The sequence below is a fragment of the Somniosus microcephalus genome, chromosome 9 (genome assembly GCF_052327205.1).
Source record: "Somniosus microcephalus isolate GS21.2 chromosome 9, FLI_Smic_1.0, whole genome shotgun sequence".
Lineage (NCBI taxonomy): Eukaryota > Metazoa > Chordata > Chondrichthyes > Squaliformes > Somniosidae > Somniosus > Somniosus microcephalus.
The window spans coordinates 119,290,847-119,308,006 of NC_140995.1; the positions used below are offsets into that span (position 1 = coordinate 119,290,847).

Genomic DNA, 17,160 nt, shown 5'->3' on the forward strand with positions numbered 1-17,160 from the left:
TGGTGGATGGGGTGCCAATCAAGCGGGCTGCTTTGTCCTGGATGGTGTTGAGCTTCTTGAGTGTTGTTGGAGCTGCACTCATCCAGGTAAGTGGAGAGTATTCCATCATTGGCAGCTGTACCTTTAGCTGCCTAGGCCCTAAGCTCTGGAATTCCCTCCCTAAACCTCTCCGCCTCTCTACCTCTCTTCCCTCCTTTAAGATGCTCCTTAAAACCTACCTCTTTGACCAAGCTTTTGGCCACCTGTCCTAATATTTCCTTATGTGGCTCGGTGTCAACTTTTGTTTGATAATCGCTCCTGTGAAGCGCCCTGGGACGTTTTAATACGTTAAAGGCACTATATAATTGCAAGTTGTTGTTGTTGATGTATGAATATAGAAAATGAAACTAAAATATGATTACTTTGACTTTGAACGTTGTCCTTTTAAAAAAAATCTTTCCCAATTGTCTTCCCTTTCCTCCCGAAGGCACTAGCTCCTTTTAAGGTATGGTTGCACTGGCTTTGTCATCCTCTCATACATCACTTTATATGTGAGCCTATACAGTGAGTGTTGGCAGGCTATTTGATTGTAGGGGACATCACAACCAAGTCAATCCCATCCTTATCTAATGTGCATACACATGCACTTTCCAGCAGCAGTCAATGAATAACAATCAGGAGAAAGGACTCTGGCTGATTTTTGATTGTCCTTGCTGGAGGACACTGAAGCCAAATATAGCACCCCTTCCTGCTGCCTGGAAGAGATTTAAGCCATTGAACGAGGCTGCAACTATTAAACATTAAGAAAGAGCGCAGAAAGAAGCAAGTGATAACCACTGTAAACTCTGACTGAGTTGAGCTTGAAAGCCCTCTATTATTATTTCTTTCATTTCATAAATGAACAAATGCTAACTTTTAAAAAATAAAGATTTATCAAGTTGTTTACATCTTAAACTGGAAGTCTCAATTGTCATTTGATTAGTACAAAAGATAATGTGCCACCATGTCTCAGGGTTCATCCTTCCATAAATGAGAATTCTTAAATATTCTTCTGTTCTATCTGGAAGCTCTTAATCACGGGAATATGCTACAGTTGTTTTGAATGGCAGAGGTTGTGATTGTCTTTATGGCAAGCCTCAACAAATTAGGCAACGCTGCTCCTTCAGATCTGATGCTTCCTGGCATAAATCACACACACAGGATGTATTTTTCCTTTATTAAATTATTCTTTGAAGTATCTGTAAGCAAAGTGAGAGCCATAAATCAGGACAACCAGAAATCAATCAGGCACGGGGTATTCATGTTTGGCTAATTAGGCCACACAGACTAACATTGAGGTTTCTTCACCTGATTATACTCCAAAGTGTGCTCACAGGCAAGGCTTCACTTTGTAAAAAAAATAAGGTTTCCTTATTGTTCCCATTCATTTAAAGTCAATGTGCATGTTTTCTGTTGACTGGCTTAATGGTTGGTTGAAATTTGTTACCAAATTTTTGAAACTACTCAATCAGTGAGTCCTTCAGGTCTGCCAACAGAAAATGGCAGATCATCTTTATGTAGTCTTGACACATCCTAGAAATTAAGCCTCTAAAATAAATTGCCATAAAAATAGCAATTGCTGGAAATACAACAATGTTGAGTTGAACAATTTCAGATCATAACCACTTCTCCCATTATTTCGGACAGCAGGTGCTGGTAATTGCTCTACTGCTGCCATTCACAGCTCCTCTAGACCCATCTTTTGTTTCTTTACTTGTCCCATTACCACCTCCTTTTGCTCACATCAGCATCCCTTTAGTCATTTAATCATCCTGCCTCCGCATCGTGAGCGGTGAAAACGGTGTACTAAATTGAAAGAAGTACATGTAAATTGCTGTTTCACCTGGAAGGAATGTTTGGGGCCCTGGGTGGTGGAAAGGGAGGAGGTGAAAGGGCAGGAGTTACATCTCCAGCACTTGCACGGGAAGGTGCCATGGGAAGGTGAGCGATTGTTGGGGGTGATTGAAGAGTGAACCAGGGTGCCGCGAAGGGAATATTGGGCTGTTCCTGTTGGCCTGAGCCTATTAATCTTATTTTCTTTTGTGAGCTTTAATTTCCTATCTTCTTTTGACAGGGTATATGTCAAGGGTTTTGAGGAATTACACAGAGCTTGCCTGTGATGGAGAATATATCTCATTGCGATGCCCTCATAGAACAACCATCAGTATCCAGTCTTCATTTTATGGCAGAAGGGCACCCAGCCACCAGATGTGCCCATCTCGCTACCCACAAACTTTCAAAGACCTTGAGATGGAAGATCTGTCCTGTTCAGCTATCACATCCTTGCAGGTAAGTTTCAGACAAAGTATCTGAAACGAAGGGGGGAATTTTTATCTATCTCGCCCATCTTAAGATTTTAAACTTTCTGTCTTTCTGCCTTGCTTTCTTTCTTTTTTTCTTGTTAATGCCTGACTATTTCATGGCAGGAGACCACTTGTAATATGCAAATTGAGGTCCTATGACGTACATAGGATCCCGACCTATGTATGTCATAGGACCTCTGTCCATCTGTACCGATGTTGAGCGGCCGAAACAGCGGTCCTTTAAGGGAGCGCAGGAGGCCACCCAAAAAATGGCTCCAAAATATTTTTTTAACTTTTATTTTTGTGGGGCCAGGGGTAGCAGGAGCGCGCTTTATGGGCTCACAAAAATACTCTGGCCAGCAGCCAGCCCATGCACGGGCCTCGGCGAAAACCCTTCCCCCTGACCCACAGGTGCCGACTGTCAGCCTGCTCCATCTAAAATATAAATCAACCCACCCTTTCTCTTTCTCTCGCACTCTCTTTTAAAAATCACAAAATAAACTTTATCTGAGTAAAGCTTTTGAAATTTGTCCTATAGCTTTTATTCAAATAATTTTGAAAAACAACTGAGCAAAATCTTTTGCATGCTAAAGAAAAATATTCAGCTGATGAAATGTGAGTGAGGGGGAGGTTGATTGTTAAGTGTGTGTGTATGTGTGTGTGTTATGCCATGGGTGGTGTAGTTTGGTGTAGTTTTCACTTTGCACCTGTGGAACTACAAAATCAGAAAGCACTGTGACATCCCACATCATATGATAGCAAGATAGAAAATGACCAGGGAACCATGGCACATCTATGAAACACATCAAGGGAGTTGAGAAATTTACCCCAGTCTGTGGGACTACAATACTCAGAATGTACAAATGACAACCTATATCACGACATCTAGGCAGAAAACTTAACAAATAATAACTGCAATATGTGAGGACCAGAAAAGAAAAGTATTTTTTTCATTATTTTATAACAGATTAATCAATTAAATAAAAATTCTGAGCTAACCGTGTTTAGGATGAGGTTTATTGTGACATTTGCAGGGATGAATGTTTGCACTGGGGCCATGCAAATCCATTGTGGGAAGTAAGGGGAGAAATAAATATTTTAGAATTCTGCAACTGATTAAGAAAAATCAGGATGGGATGAAAAAACTATGAAATAAAGTTCTAGTATTTTGTGCAATTACTGGAAATCTGCCTTGGAAAGCAGAGTTTAAAAAATTAGGGCTGGAAATTCATTATATCCCAGGAATGGGCAGTATAATTAGAAAAGTTGGAGAATTAGCACCAGGCGCTAATATTTAAACTGCGTTTTTTGTTTTTATGTCTTATAATACTCCTGTGCAGCGCCTTGGGACATTTTACTACGTTAAAGGTGCTATATAAATACAAGTTGTTTGTTGTTGTTGCATGCAAAATTCATTCTCACTGTTCAAAGAAATGATTGGAGCGCTAATTCAAGTCTTTTAGCCCAAACTCATTGGCGTTACACTCAAAGGGTGGACCAATCAGGTGCAGTCTAATCGCAAGCCATGATTGCCACAGGCTTTTTCCAGTTCTCAAAGGGGAGGTTCATTGATGCTGCAGAACCTCATTCTCAGCATTGGTGGCTGTGCAGCTGCCTCAGCAAGCAGAAGCAGGACAAGGAGAAGGAACCAGAGGGCTGAAGCAGCTGTACTCAGGGCAGACCCACGCCCCAGGGAGAGAGCCCGCAGATTCTGTGATCAAACATTGGAGGCGTTGGTGTTCGCTGTGGAGAGATGGAGGGCTGTGCTCTACCTAGCAAGTGGCAGGAGGCCCTTGCCGCAAGTCTTCTGAACCATGTGGCGGGAGGTAGCGCAGCACATCTCGGGCAGCACTGTGGTCCTCAGGACCCACACACAGGGCAGGAAGAAATTTAGTCACCTCACTCGGGTGGTCAGGGTGAGTGAATGCTTCAACAAGTGCTACATATCACCATCTGTACCACAATCTTTACACACTGCCCAAAGCACCACACCCGCAGCACTCACCCACCAACAGTCTCTACCTACCAACACTCACACCCACATCTCACACCTTGCACACAATGACATCTGTTCAACTATGGCAGGCACTTCACCCAAACACATTGCTCCACACTCACTCACACACTTTCCTTTCTCTTGCAGGTCAAGGTGACTCACAACAGGAGGGTGCAGGAGTGCACAGGCAGAGGACAAGCTGACACCCAACCACGGTCTGCGCTGGAGAATAGAGTGCTACAGATTACTGGGCACCAGGTTGTGGGCGCCATGGCCGCCAGTGACGTTGACTCCCTTGGGGACAACAACGGTATGTTCATCCCTACTCCTTCTTCTCACATCCCACTTCCCCCTCACCTCAAAAGCGTTTCGCATTTTTTAGCTAATCATACTGTATGCATGCTTTTCTCCTTTCCTGCCCCCCTCCCTTCACCTTAACCCGACTCTTGTGCATTTATGCTTTCAGATAATGAGCAAGCACCTGAGCCGCCTGTCCCTGAGGGCACCATAGAGAGTGAGGCGGGAGAAGAGGACGAGGAAGAACACACCGCGTCACTGCATGTCTCACCCACAGGCACCAGCTCAGATACTAGCACTACGCGTTCTTTAGAGGCTAGTATAGTAGCGGGATCTGCACAGGGTGAGGCACTGGGGACGAGTGGGCTGCAGCAAGGCCAGGGGGAGAGGGTAGCTCGGGGGCCAGCTCCCTGGAGAGCAAGTTTGCGCATGAGTTCTGCTGCACAGGACTCAGATGAGGACTGTGGTAAACCACTTTTATCGTTCACTATCGTTACACTATAGTTATCACTGTTGTATTGTTATCACTGTTCTCACTGTTGTATCACTATACGAGGTCGCCTCTTGTCGCGCTGTTATACCTGGGCTGACCACCTCCGACTCCGCCCATGGCTCCACCTACCTGCCCAGGTATAAAGGTAGTCGACTGGCTGGTATTCCTCCTTGTTGGACCCGATCACCCACGAGGGTGGGCTCTGTTATTTAGTCAATAAAAACCTTTAGTTACGTTCCTAACTCGTCGCTTTTTATTGGACGAATTGATAGGTATATCAATTTTATTGACTAAATTTTAAAGATGTCTACTACTGGCCAGCCAGAAGCCCTCCCAGAAGCACAGCCACAGCAGCTTTCAGACACCGGGCTACGCCAGCCACACCAGCCGGCTTGGCTGCAAGCCCTCAAACCACCGTACCTGGATCTAAACCCACAGGCAGCAAACTCAGCCCTCAACTTCAAACACTGGCTGGACTGCTTCGAATCCTACCTGGAAGAATCCGGCGTCCCTCAGAGATCCAAACTAAGAGTTCTGAATGCCCAAGCGAGCCCGAGAGTATACGCACTCATCCAGGACACGACTACATACGAGGCTGCTATCAACCTACTGAAACAGCAGTACCGGAGCCCGGTAAATTACATGTACACCAGGCACCTCCTAAGATCCCGCCCGCAACAGCCAGGAGAGTCTGTAGCTGAATTTTTACGGGCGCTAAGAGCACTCGGCAGGAACTGTGACTTTAAAGCGGTGACAGCTGTTGAAAATACGGAAGATAATATCCGCGATGCCTTTGTGAAAGGCCTACGGTCCGACTACTCACGGCAAAGACTGCTTGAAGCTAAAGACCTCGACCTGGACAAAGCTGAAGCCCTCGCTCTCTCCCTAGAGGTGGCCCATCAGGACCAGGAGGCGTTTTCCAGGTACTGCTCGCGACCCTGGGACTCGGGCCTGACCCCTACTGCAATACCCTTCGCAGCGCCGCCCCCGGGACCTACCTCAGCGTCGGCGTCCCGGACCCGACCGGGACCGCCACCCCCGGTACCGGCTCCGACATCGGGCACCCGCGATCGGGCCGCCGACTGCTTCTTTTGCGGCCAGGAGAAGCACCCGAGGTCGCGCTGCCCAGCCAGGAACTCTACCTGCTCAACCTGCAGGAAGAAAGGCCACTTCTCTAAGGCCTGCAGGAGCGGATCTTCAGAGGCCAGCAGTGCCTCATGCGAACTGTGGGGGCGGCCATCTTCTTTCAAGGCAACTGAGGCCAGCATCCCCACACGTGAGTCATGGGGGCGGCCATCTTTGATCAAGGCAACCGACCCCAATAGTGCCTCATGTGAGTTATGGGGGCAGCCATCTTCTCCGCCATTTTGTCCTACCTCGTGGGAGACGCCATTTTACCCACCACGCCCGACTGCCACCGGGCCCCCGGACCCGACGACCGCCTCGCCCGCAGACGACAACGACTCGCTTACCTACACACTAGCCTCCGTCACTCTGGATCAAGCCCGCCCACACCACCTGTCCAAGTCGATGATGGACATCAAAGTAAACGGCCACGCCACGACCTGCCTGTTCGACAGCGGAAGCACGGAGAGCTTCATCCACCCAGACACGGTGAGCCACTACTCCCTCCCTGTCCTGCCAACGCGCAACCGAATCTCGATGGCATCGAGGTCCCACGCCACGGACATTAGCGGCTACTGCGTTGTGACCTTGTCGGTTAACGGTACGGAGTATAAAAATTTTAAACTCCTCGTCCTCCCCCAGCTCTGCGCTGCCGTCCTACTAGGGCTGGACTTCCAATCCCACCTCCAAAGTGTAACCCTAGCATACGGTGGACCCCTCCCCCCACTCACAGTCGACAACCAGCGAATGCTAAACCGCCCACCGCGTAACACCTGCAGCCTATCCACCCTCAAGGTGCCGCCACCTTCCCTGTTCGCTAACCTCACCCCCGACTGCAAACCCGTCGCTACCAAGAGCAGGCGGTACAGCGCTGGGGACAGAGCCTTCATTAGCTCTGAGGTGCGGCGCCTCCTAAAAGAGGGCATTATCGAGGGGAGCAACAGCCCCTGGCATGCCCAGGTCGTGGTCGTTAAGACCGGCGATAAAAATCGCCTGGTCATCGACTACAGCCAGACCATAAACAGATACACCCAGCTGGACGCATACCCCCTTCCCCGCATATCTGACATGGTCAATCAGATTGCACAATACCGCGTATTCTCGACCATCGACCTTAAGTCGGCCTACCACCAACTCCCTATCCACCCCGAGGACCGCCAGTACACCGCCTTCGAGGCGAATGGGCGCCTATACCACTTCCTTAGGGTCCCCTTCGGTGTCACCAACGGGGTCTCGGTCTTCCAAAGGGAGATGGACCGGATGGTTGACCAGAACGGACTGCAGGCCACATTCCCCTATCTAGATAACGTCACCATCTGCGGCCGCGACCGGCAGGACCATGACGTGAATCTGGAGAAATTCCTCCGTACGGCCCAACGGCTGAACCTCACCTACAATAAGGAGAAATGTGTGTTTAACACCTCGCGCCTTGCCATCCTTGGCTGTGTAGTAGAGAACGGACTCATCGGCCCCGACCCCGAAAGAATGCGCCCCCTCATGGAGCTACCCCTCCCCCACTGCCCTAAGGCACTTAAGAGAACCCTGGGGCTCTTCGCCTACTATGCCCAATGGGTGCCCAATTATGCGGACAAAGCCAGACCCCTCATGAAGTCCACATCCTTCCCCCTCACGGAGGAAGCGTGCGCGGCCTTCTCCCTCATCAAGGGAGACATAGCCAAGGCCACAATGCACGCAGTGGATGAGTCCATCCCCTTCCAAGTGGAGAGCGATGCATCCGACTTCGCCCTAGCCGCTACCCTTAACCAGGAGGGGAGGCCGGTGGCCTTCTTCTCAAGGACCCTACAGGGCCCCGAGATCCGACACTCGTCGGTCGAGAAGGAAGCCCAGGCAATTGTGGAGGCGGTACGGCGCTGGAGGCATTACCTGGCAGGCAAACGATTTACCCTCCTCACCGACCAACGTTCGGTTGCTTTCATGTTTAATAACAAGCTGAGGGGCAAAATCAAGAATGACAAGATCTTGAGGTGGAGCATCGAGCTATCCACCTACGATTATGATATCTTGTACCGGCCAGGTAAGCTGAACGAACCCCCTGATGCTCTTTCACGAATTACATGCGCCAGCGCGCATATTGATAGACTTCAGACCCTCCACAACGACCTCTGCCACCCCGGGGTCACCAGACTTTACCATTTCATTAAGGCCCGCAACCTGACCTACTCCATCGAGGAGGTCAGGACCATGACCTGGAATTGCCAGACCTGCGCCGAGTGCAAACCGCACTTCTATAGGCCGGACAGAGCAAGCCTGATCAAGGCCACCCGCCCCTTCGAGCGCCTGAGCATCGACTTTAAGGGGCCTCTACCGTCATCTGACCGCAATGTGTACTTCCTCAACATCGTTGATGAGTACTCCCGTTTCCCTTTTGCCTTCCCCTGCCCAGACATGACCAGTACCACGGTCATCAAGTGCCTGAACGACCTCTTCGCCTTGTTCGGGTTCCCGAACTATATACATAGTGACCGGGGCTCCTCCTTCATGAGCGAGGAACTCCGTCAGTTCCTACTAGCGAGAGGTATTGCAGCAAGTAGGACCACCAGCTACAACCCCCGAGGGAACGGCCAGGTGGAAAGAGAGAACGCGACGGTATGGAAGGCCGTCCTCTTAGCCTTAAAGTCTAAGGGCCTCCCAACCTCCCGCTGGCAGGAAGTCCTCCCGACAGCGCTGCACTCCATCCGGTCACTACTTTGCACTGCCGTTAACGCCACCCCCCATGAACGAATGTTTGTTTTCCCCAGGAAGTCGACTACGGGAACCACTCTACCAACCTGGCTGACCTCTCCGGGGCCCGTCTTGCTGCGAAAGCACGTGAGGGCCCATAAAATGGACCCCCTGGTCGAGAGGGTGAACCTCCTGCACGCCAACCCCCAGTACGCCTACGTGGCTTACCCAGACGGGCGGGAGGACACTGTCTCCTTACGAGACCTCGCACCCTCGGGCACTCCGGAGACACCACCTTTACCCCCCCCCACCCCCCCCCCCAATTCCAGCCCAGGTAGACGGCATGCCGGAACCCCACGAGCCTTCGCCGACCACGCAGACACCAGCATTAACACCGGATAACGCAGCACTGCCGCTGCGACGATCGGAGAGGCTTACGAGGCCTCCGGACAGACTGACATACCAGAACTGGTAGTACACTTCACCCCGCCGGACTCAAATCTAAACAAGGGGTGAATGTGGTAAACCACTTTTATCGTTCACTATCGTTACACTATAGTTATCACTGTTGTATTGTTCTCACTGTTCTCACTGTTGTATCACTATACGAGGTCGCCTCTTGTCGCGCTGTTATACCTGGGCTGACCACCTCCGACTCCGCCCATGGCTCCACCTACCTGCCCAGGTATAAAGGTAGTCGACTGGCTGGTATTCCTCCTTGTTGGACCCGATCACCCACGAGGGTGGGCTCTGTTATTTAGTCAATAAAAACCTTTAGTTACGTTCCTAACTCGTCGCTTTTTATTGGACGAATTGATAGGTATATCAAGGACCTCAATGGGGAGGCCTTTAGAAGAAGCATGATGGGCATGCACACCAAGATGATAGGTGCAATGGCAAGGGTGTCTGAGAGCCTCTTGGCAATGGTAAGGAGCATGGAGGAGTCCGCCTCCAACATTGCACAAGGCTCTGCTCACACCATGGAGCCCATCATTTCCAGCTTGCTAAGGATGGTAGACTCCCAGAGAGACCGTGGCGACCCAGACCTGATGCCGAGTGTGATGGGTGATCTGGCAGCTTCCATTGCTGCACAGGTGGAAGCGACGCAACGTCTTAGCGCTGTAATGCAGTCTATGCTTGGTGGCAGCCAATCTCAAACTGCTCTCATGCAGTCTCATCTTGATGCCCTGCAAGCGTTGACTGTTGCCATCATGGCTGGGTCTACCACCGTCGACCGGGGCTTTCACAGTGTTGCAGCATGCCAGCAATCTGTGCTCCAACAGATTGCTGGGATGCTGAGGTGCTGCTCCGGGGCAGTGGCAATGGGTCAGTGGAGTAGGAACCTGCTGTCTTCTCTCAGGGTGACAGCATTCCTGCTCACACCACTGCCACTCTGCCATTGCCCTTGTCGCTGCCTGTCATCCAGCCAGCCGAGACTGCTGCCGCCCATGCTGAGGTGGTACAGTCTACATCTGGGTCTTCTAGGCCCAGAGCTGGTCACGGGCATCCTGCAAGGCCATCTGAAGTCTCCCGCATGGACACTCAGCAGCCTTCCACCAGCCGTGCTGCAGCCACTGGGCCAACACTTCGTAGGAGCACCAGAGTAGGCAAAGGCACAGAAACGGCAGGCACTAAGGAACTGCACAAGGATGAATAGTTAATATTTTTGTTGTAACTATGGGTGCGACCTTGCCAGCCCTGGGGAGGCGGGTTTGGAGGCGGGACTGCCGGGAAAAAGGTAGACTCTGGGGGCGGGTACCCATCCCGCCCCCAACCCGCCTCCGTGCCATCTTCCCAGGAGGTGGGTAGCCGACCTGTGCCGGGTCCCGTCTCCTGGAGGCGGAAGGGGATTACAGACACTTAACTGCCTGTTAACAGGTAGAGGCACGGGCTTCCCGACGTCGGGAAACCCCTCCAGGGCCACCGAGGCGAGCAGTGGGTCTGCGGGGTGCAAAAGTGCGCTGTGAAGGTAAGTGATGGGTGCAAGTGTGGAGAGGTAAGTATGTGAGGTGAGTGGAAAGTGATAGAAAATGTTTACTTACCTTTGTTCCTTCCTGCAGGCTTCAACAGTTGGGGATGCGGAGAGTCTCGCATCTCACCGGCAGAGATGACAGATGGCTGCTGCATTCTCCGATGCAACATCCATCTAATTTCTACTCACAAAAGAAGTTTGATGAGACTTGAATACAAGGACTCATCAAACAACATAGAATGTCAGTGTTTGACAGCTTCACAGAGCTGTCAATCGATGACAATTTTGACAGATGAAATGTCATACGCTGACGTTCTCTGTAACCGACTTCCCCTTAATTGGCCTGCTAAGCCCTGTAGTGTATGTAACCGTTCCACCTTTAAGAGAACTATGTATGTAACCGTTCCACCTTTAAGAGAACTATTTAAGGGTTGCACTACTTTATCTTGGCTGCTGTATACTGTAATACCGGTAGTGACCACCCCGGTATATAAGTGCTGTGTAATGATTTATTGGGCAGTTCCGCCCTGACCTTCGACTAGTAAAGACCTGTTAAAAGTTACTCTTGTGGTCTGTGTAATAATTCTCATTATAACACACAGACTTAACAGTGGCGACGAGTACGATCTTACCCTGCGGCAGAGATACATCCAAGGCAGTTTAACGGACGTCGAGAAGAGGCATCCGCCCTCATCATTCTGCTGAGAGAAGACTCGGGTCTGCAGAGCAAAGGAAGAATTCTGACACGAAGCCTTCCATCAGCAACAGGTAGTGATCATCCCTTCTATCACGGTGGTGGGTAAGCCGATCAGCGACGAGCAGCAAGTCGGCCACGTTGACTGTGAGTAGGGGAGAAAATAAAGAACGGAGGATATAAGGGCGGAGAACTCGACCACGGCCGGGGAAAAGAGCCGGACAGAAGTCGGGGCCAGAGGCGCTGAGACTGGGGCAGCGTAAGGCACGGAAGCCGCGGTGCATGCAAACGCAGCCGGTGTGAGAGACCGGGCTACAAGCGGGCTGGGAGACGCAACAGCGTCGAGAGAGAGCTCGACCGCGACCGGTGAAAAAGGCCGGGCAGCTACCGAGGCCGCGAGGCATAGAGATATATTGTAAGGCAAATAAAATATCCGATGAAGATAAAGCACTAACCTTACTAAACTCAATGGGTTGTCTTTCCACAACGATAACATTTTGTTGTACCCAAAGCCATTTGATCTACGCTGAGTACCGCTGCCTTCAGCTGCATTTCCGCAGTGCCTCTCGCTGCGGCTTCGTGCAATGCTGCAATAGTGACAGCCTTATCAAGTGTAAGATCATTCTCTTCAAGCAACCGCTTTTGTGTTCCTTCTTTCGACAATCCACACACGAATTTGTCTCTCAGTGCCTCTGTCAGTCTTTCCCCAAACTGACAGTATTTCGCTAGCTTACGCAGTTCAATTAAGTACTCCGCGTTGCTTTCCTCTTTCAGTTGCGTTCTCGCATAAAATTTAAATCGTTCCGCTAACATCAGCGGTGTGGGGTTCAAATGATTCTTCAGGACAGCAACAATATTAGCGAAAGTCTGATCCGCCGGTTTAGCTGGTGATAGAAGATGCTTCAATATCCCGTATGTCTTCGCACCCATTGAGTTTAGTAAGGTTAGTGCTTTATCTTCATCGGATATTTTATTTGCCTTACAATATATCTCTATGCGTTCTACATACGTGGCCCAATCTTCAACATTGGGATCGAAATCGTTGATGTTACCACACTTAGGCATCTTCGCAACCTTCTTGAGAAACAAAAAGAAATTTTTCTTCTATTTTTTTTTCCAAAATGGCGGTTTCCCGCGCTTGTCTTCTTCCCCCGCCTACGAAAATGGCGGCTTCCCGCGTTTGCCTTTCTTCCCCGCTGGCTGTAATGGCGATTGCCGTATTGCTGCGTTCGCCCTCCCCAGCGGTTTTCAAATCGTGCCTCCCAGCCCCTCTTGCAATCCGGTCCTTTCTCCCCGACTGCGGCTGAGTTCTCCGCGGTTTTTTTTTTTTTTTTTTCTCCCGCGCCTTACGATTGTGCCTCCCAGCCCCTCTTGCAGTCTGGTCCTTTCCCCCCCCGGCTGCGGCTGAGTTCTCCGCGTTTTTTTTTAAATTTTCTCCCGTGCCTTACGATCGTCCCGGTCGCTGCGCCTCGCGGCCTCGGTAGCTGCCCGGCCTTTTTCACCGGTCGCGGTCGAGCTCTCTCTCGACGCTGTTGCGTCTCCCAGCCCGCTATTTTCTCCCGCGCCTTACGCTGTCCTGGTCGCTGTTGGAGTCTGAATCCGAATTCTGTTCATCCGAACTCTTCTCAGCCACCTTATGTACCTTTCTGCACTTTTCCTGCGGTGACTTTTTGTTGCTGGTCTTCCTTCCTGACCGGCATACTTTAGCTATGTGACCAAGCTTGCCACATTTTCTACATTCCTGGTCTTTAAACCAGCATTGGTTCTGATCCAACAGCAAGGAACTGGGTAGTCTGAGAATACGGAGATAGTATTGCAGACATACACGGGGCAAAAAGTATACCCCATCGGAAAGATAAAAGTCAAGGTGAGGCACAAGGGCAAAGAGCACCAAGGAATGGACTTATATGTACTACCTGAGGGAGGTCCACCACTTCTGGGACGGGAGTGGATCAGGAAAATACATATGGACTGGCACCCCCTAAAAGCAATGACGGAAAGTCCAGAAAATGAGCGGGGAGTCCTGAGGTGTCCAACGTGCAACAAAGTCTACAAACAAAGGGTGAAAAACCTGTTTCAGAAGCACGTGCTGCAGTGCGGAAACCAGACTTCACAGGAGGATGGTGACGGGTACAAAGCCCAGGATAATGATTCAAACAAAAGGAGGTACCCCCGACGCAGTGCCCGGGCCCGCTCAACTACATTTTTCGGGTTGACTCCCTTTTATGGTGGCAAGTCATATGGTGAAGAGGATTTTCCATTCTACCGAGATCCTTCGGGGAAGAAAAGAGGAGAGCAGTCAACTCAAGGGCAGTTAGACGGAGCCGATGATCCAAGCACGTCTTCTGACGAGGATATGGAATACTACTACAATTTCACCAGAACTGTCATCACGTCCGATCGCGAGGGAAGACTCGAGCCGTGCAGTTTCTTTGACGGCGAGGAAGATTGCCGCCTACCCAGGATCAGCTCAGACTCTGGAACTGATGATGGTAAGATCAGCCCATGTGCAAAAGACAAGTCTAAAATGGACTTGCAGACTAATGATGGAAAAACGAAGGAGTGCATAAATGCTTCAGAAGAGAACAAAGTATCAGAACAGAATTCCACTGAACAACAACAACATAGTTTGACAGAGAATTCTGAGTCTGTCCAGTCTACAGACATGCACATTTCTGAGGAACACTGGGCTCGAACTCAATTCAATTTCAAACTACAACAGCAATTAGAACAAATGATTCGCCGTTTTGAGCAAGAGATGAATGCAAAGAAAAAGTTCTTTGACACAGAGTGGGAGAATCTGGAAAGACAGCAGAAGCAGCTGATTGAGAAAATGGAACAGGAACACACAAACCGTCTGCGCGATGAGGCCAAACGAATCAAAGCTGAGCAAGAAAGGGAATATGTCAAATTCATCGATCAGTTGAAAGCTAAGAAGAAAGAGCACCCTTTTGTGAGCAGCGTCAGCAGTAATAAGCCACTCAGGAAATTGGTGGCAGAGGCAAAAGCTGAAGTGATGGAGGAAATAGAAGACAATAGAGAAGAAGCAGAAGATGATGCCTCATCTGAACCATTATCACCCTTACCAGGTCACGCACGTGGTCCCTCCGAACTGAGCCAAATCAGTCTGGAAGTAGAAAAACTTCCCAAGGTACTCGAGCCTTTAGAAGTCAGCAATGCTGGTTCTGAAGTTACGGAAGTTCAAGCTGTTAAGTCCAGTGAAGGACTATTAGATGAGTCACCCCAGCAACGAGAACCTACTACACCACCGAGAACTACTACCCCACCGAGGCGTTATCCGGACCGAGTCAGGAAACGCAGGAGGCGCCTCCGCAGAGACTGAATCTGTGAACTGTTTTAACATGAAGTTGTGTATATATGTTATGATGTTATGTTTAATGGGGAATATATACGGTTAAGCTAAAAAGGGAGGATTGTAGTGTATGTAACCGTTCCACCTTTAAGAGAACTATGTATGTAACCGTTCCACCTTTAAGAGAACTATTTAAGGGTTGCACTACTTTATCTTGGCTGCTGTATACTGTAATACCGGTAGTGACCACCCCGGTATATAAGTGCTGTGTAATGATTTATTGGGCAGTTCCGCCCTGACCTTCGACTAGTAAAGACCTGTTAAAAGTTACTCTTGTGGTCTGTGTAATAATTCTCATTATAACACACAGACTTAACAAGCCCGCTGGGGTTAATCAAGGGAAAGTAGCGTGGGTTGGCCACAAGTCGATGGAGGCGGGACTAAAACCCGACAAGCAGCAGTCCCGCCTCCAACTCGCCCCCATTGACAAAATCGCCCTCTATATGTTCACTGATTAGTGATAAATTTATTAATTCAGTTTGGATTCTTTAGTGGTGTGCCTCATTTCAGCTTTGCGCTGTGATATGGCCTGCAACAGGGATGGAATGATGGGGATGTGGTGAGCAACGGAGATCTGGGGTTTAATTCATTCGAACTGCAGTCTGATGAGGCGATCATGGACCGGCCTTCCGGAAGGCCGATTGAGTGGCTGCCTCCTCCCTCGCTGCTGTTCCTCCTCCTCCTCCTCGCCTTCCACTTCCTCCTCGTGCTCCTCCTCCTCCTCTCCCTCTTCCTCCTCCTGAGGTGGTCCCGCAATCCCTGGTGGCAAGGGCTGGGCCCGCATGATGGCCAAGTTGTGGAGCATGCAGCAGACCACCACAAAATGGGACACCCACTCAGGCGAGTACTGGAGGGCTCCTCCTGAGTGGTCAAAGCATTGGAACCGTTGCTTCAGCAGGCCGATGGTCTGCTCAATGATGTTCATGGTGGCAGCATGGCTCTCATTATATGAGTGCTGGGCAGGAGTGTTGGGGTTGCGGAGGGGAGTCATGAGCCAGGTGGAGAGCAGATAGCCTTTGTCTCTGAGCAACCAGTCGCGAGCTTGACGTGGTGGCTGGAAGAGTGCTGGGATACTGGTCTGGCGCAGGATGAAGGCATCATGGCTGCTGCCAGGATAGCGGGCATTCACATTGAGGATTCGCTGTCTGTGGTTGCAGACCAACTGTACATTAAGTGAGTGGTGGCCTTTGTGGTTACGGAAGATCTCAGGATTGTTATGCAGTGCCCGCAAAGCCACATGGGTGTAGTCAGTAGTGCCATGGGGAATCCCGCTATCCTGGCAAAGCCACATGCACGCTCGTCCTGCTTCTCTCTGGTGATGGGGAAGGACATGTAATCCCTTCTCCTACTGTAGAGAGCCTCTGTGACCTCCCGGATGCAGCGAACTGCGAGATGTTAGCTATGTCTCCTGTTGCAGACTGGAAGAATCCGCTGGTGAAGAAATTGAGGGCGACGGTGGCCTGAGAGGCCGTTGTCACCCTGATCTGAGACTGGAGGTCTGGTTGCAGGAGGTGGCAGAGCCTCCTTGGTGAAGCGGAGCCTTCTAATTCACTGCTCCTCGCTTAATTGGAGGTCGGAGAAGTGCTCTCGGAATACCCTCAGAGGGTAAGGCTTCCTGTTGAGAGCCCTGATGGCCACATGTTCCTGTCTTTCTCGTTGCCTCCGCTCCCTCTGCCGTAAATCCTGGAGGGCGAGTTGGACGGCCAGTACAGCCCCCATTAATGTAACCAAGTGTAGCAGTTTGAATTTTTTAAGAATAAATGCAGCAAATTTTTAGTTGCTACAACACTCATCATACAAAATAACCCTGAATTAAACTGTTGGACTTTGTGAAACTGACAAGAAACCACTGAAATTCCACTAACCTGATAGCTGCGATTCATTATTAATGATCCCTTTAAATAACGTCCCTGGAGCTGCCTTCCTGCTGCTTCATGCCAGCTCTCCCTGTCGCTGTTTACTCCAGGCGCTAAGGTAGGTGGCGACAATCAATTTTGCAGATCGGGCGCTCAGTGAGAGTTGCACACTTGCTGATGTCACGATCAACCTGACATCAAGGCTCCCGGTGATAACTGTTAGTGACGGCGCTGCGGGGGGGGGGGGCGTGATTTGGCGTGCGGCATTAGATTCATCTCACCCCAGTGATAATGCTCTAGCGCCCTGTTAGAGCCATCTGCTGGTGCTAACGGGAGGCGCTAAGGTACCAA

At 50.2% G+C, this 17,160-nt stretch overlaps 1 protein-coding gene across 2 annotated transcripts in view; it reads left to right on the plus strand.

The window, feature by feature from the left end:
• The window catches only part of eva1aa (eva-1 homolog A, regulator of programmed cell death a), a 457,150-nt gene that overhangs the window by 174,185 nt on the left and 265,805 nt on the right, over positions 1-17,160 (plus strand). For both annotated transcript variants that reach the window (XM_085997096.1, XM_085997097.1), the window contains exon 2: positions 2,093-2,307. In XM_085997096.1, the coding sequence (XP_085853222.1) occupies positions 2,093-2,307 (215 nt within the window). The remainder of the gene's footprint in view (positions 1-2,092; positions 2,308-17,160) is intronic.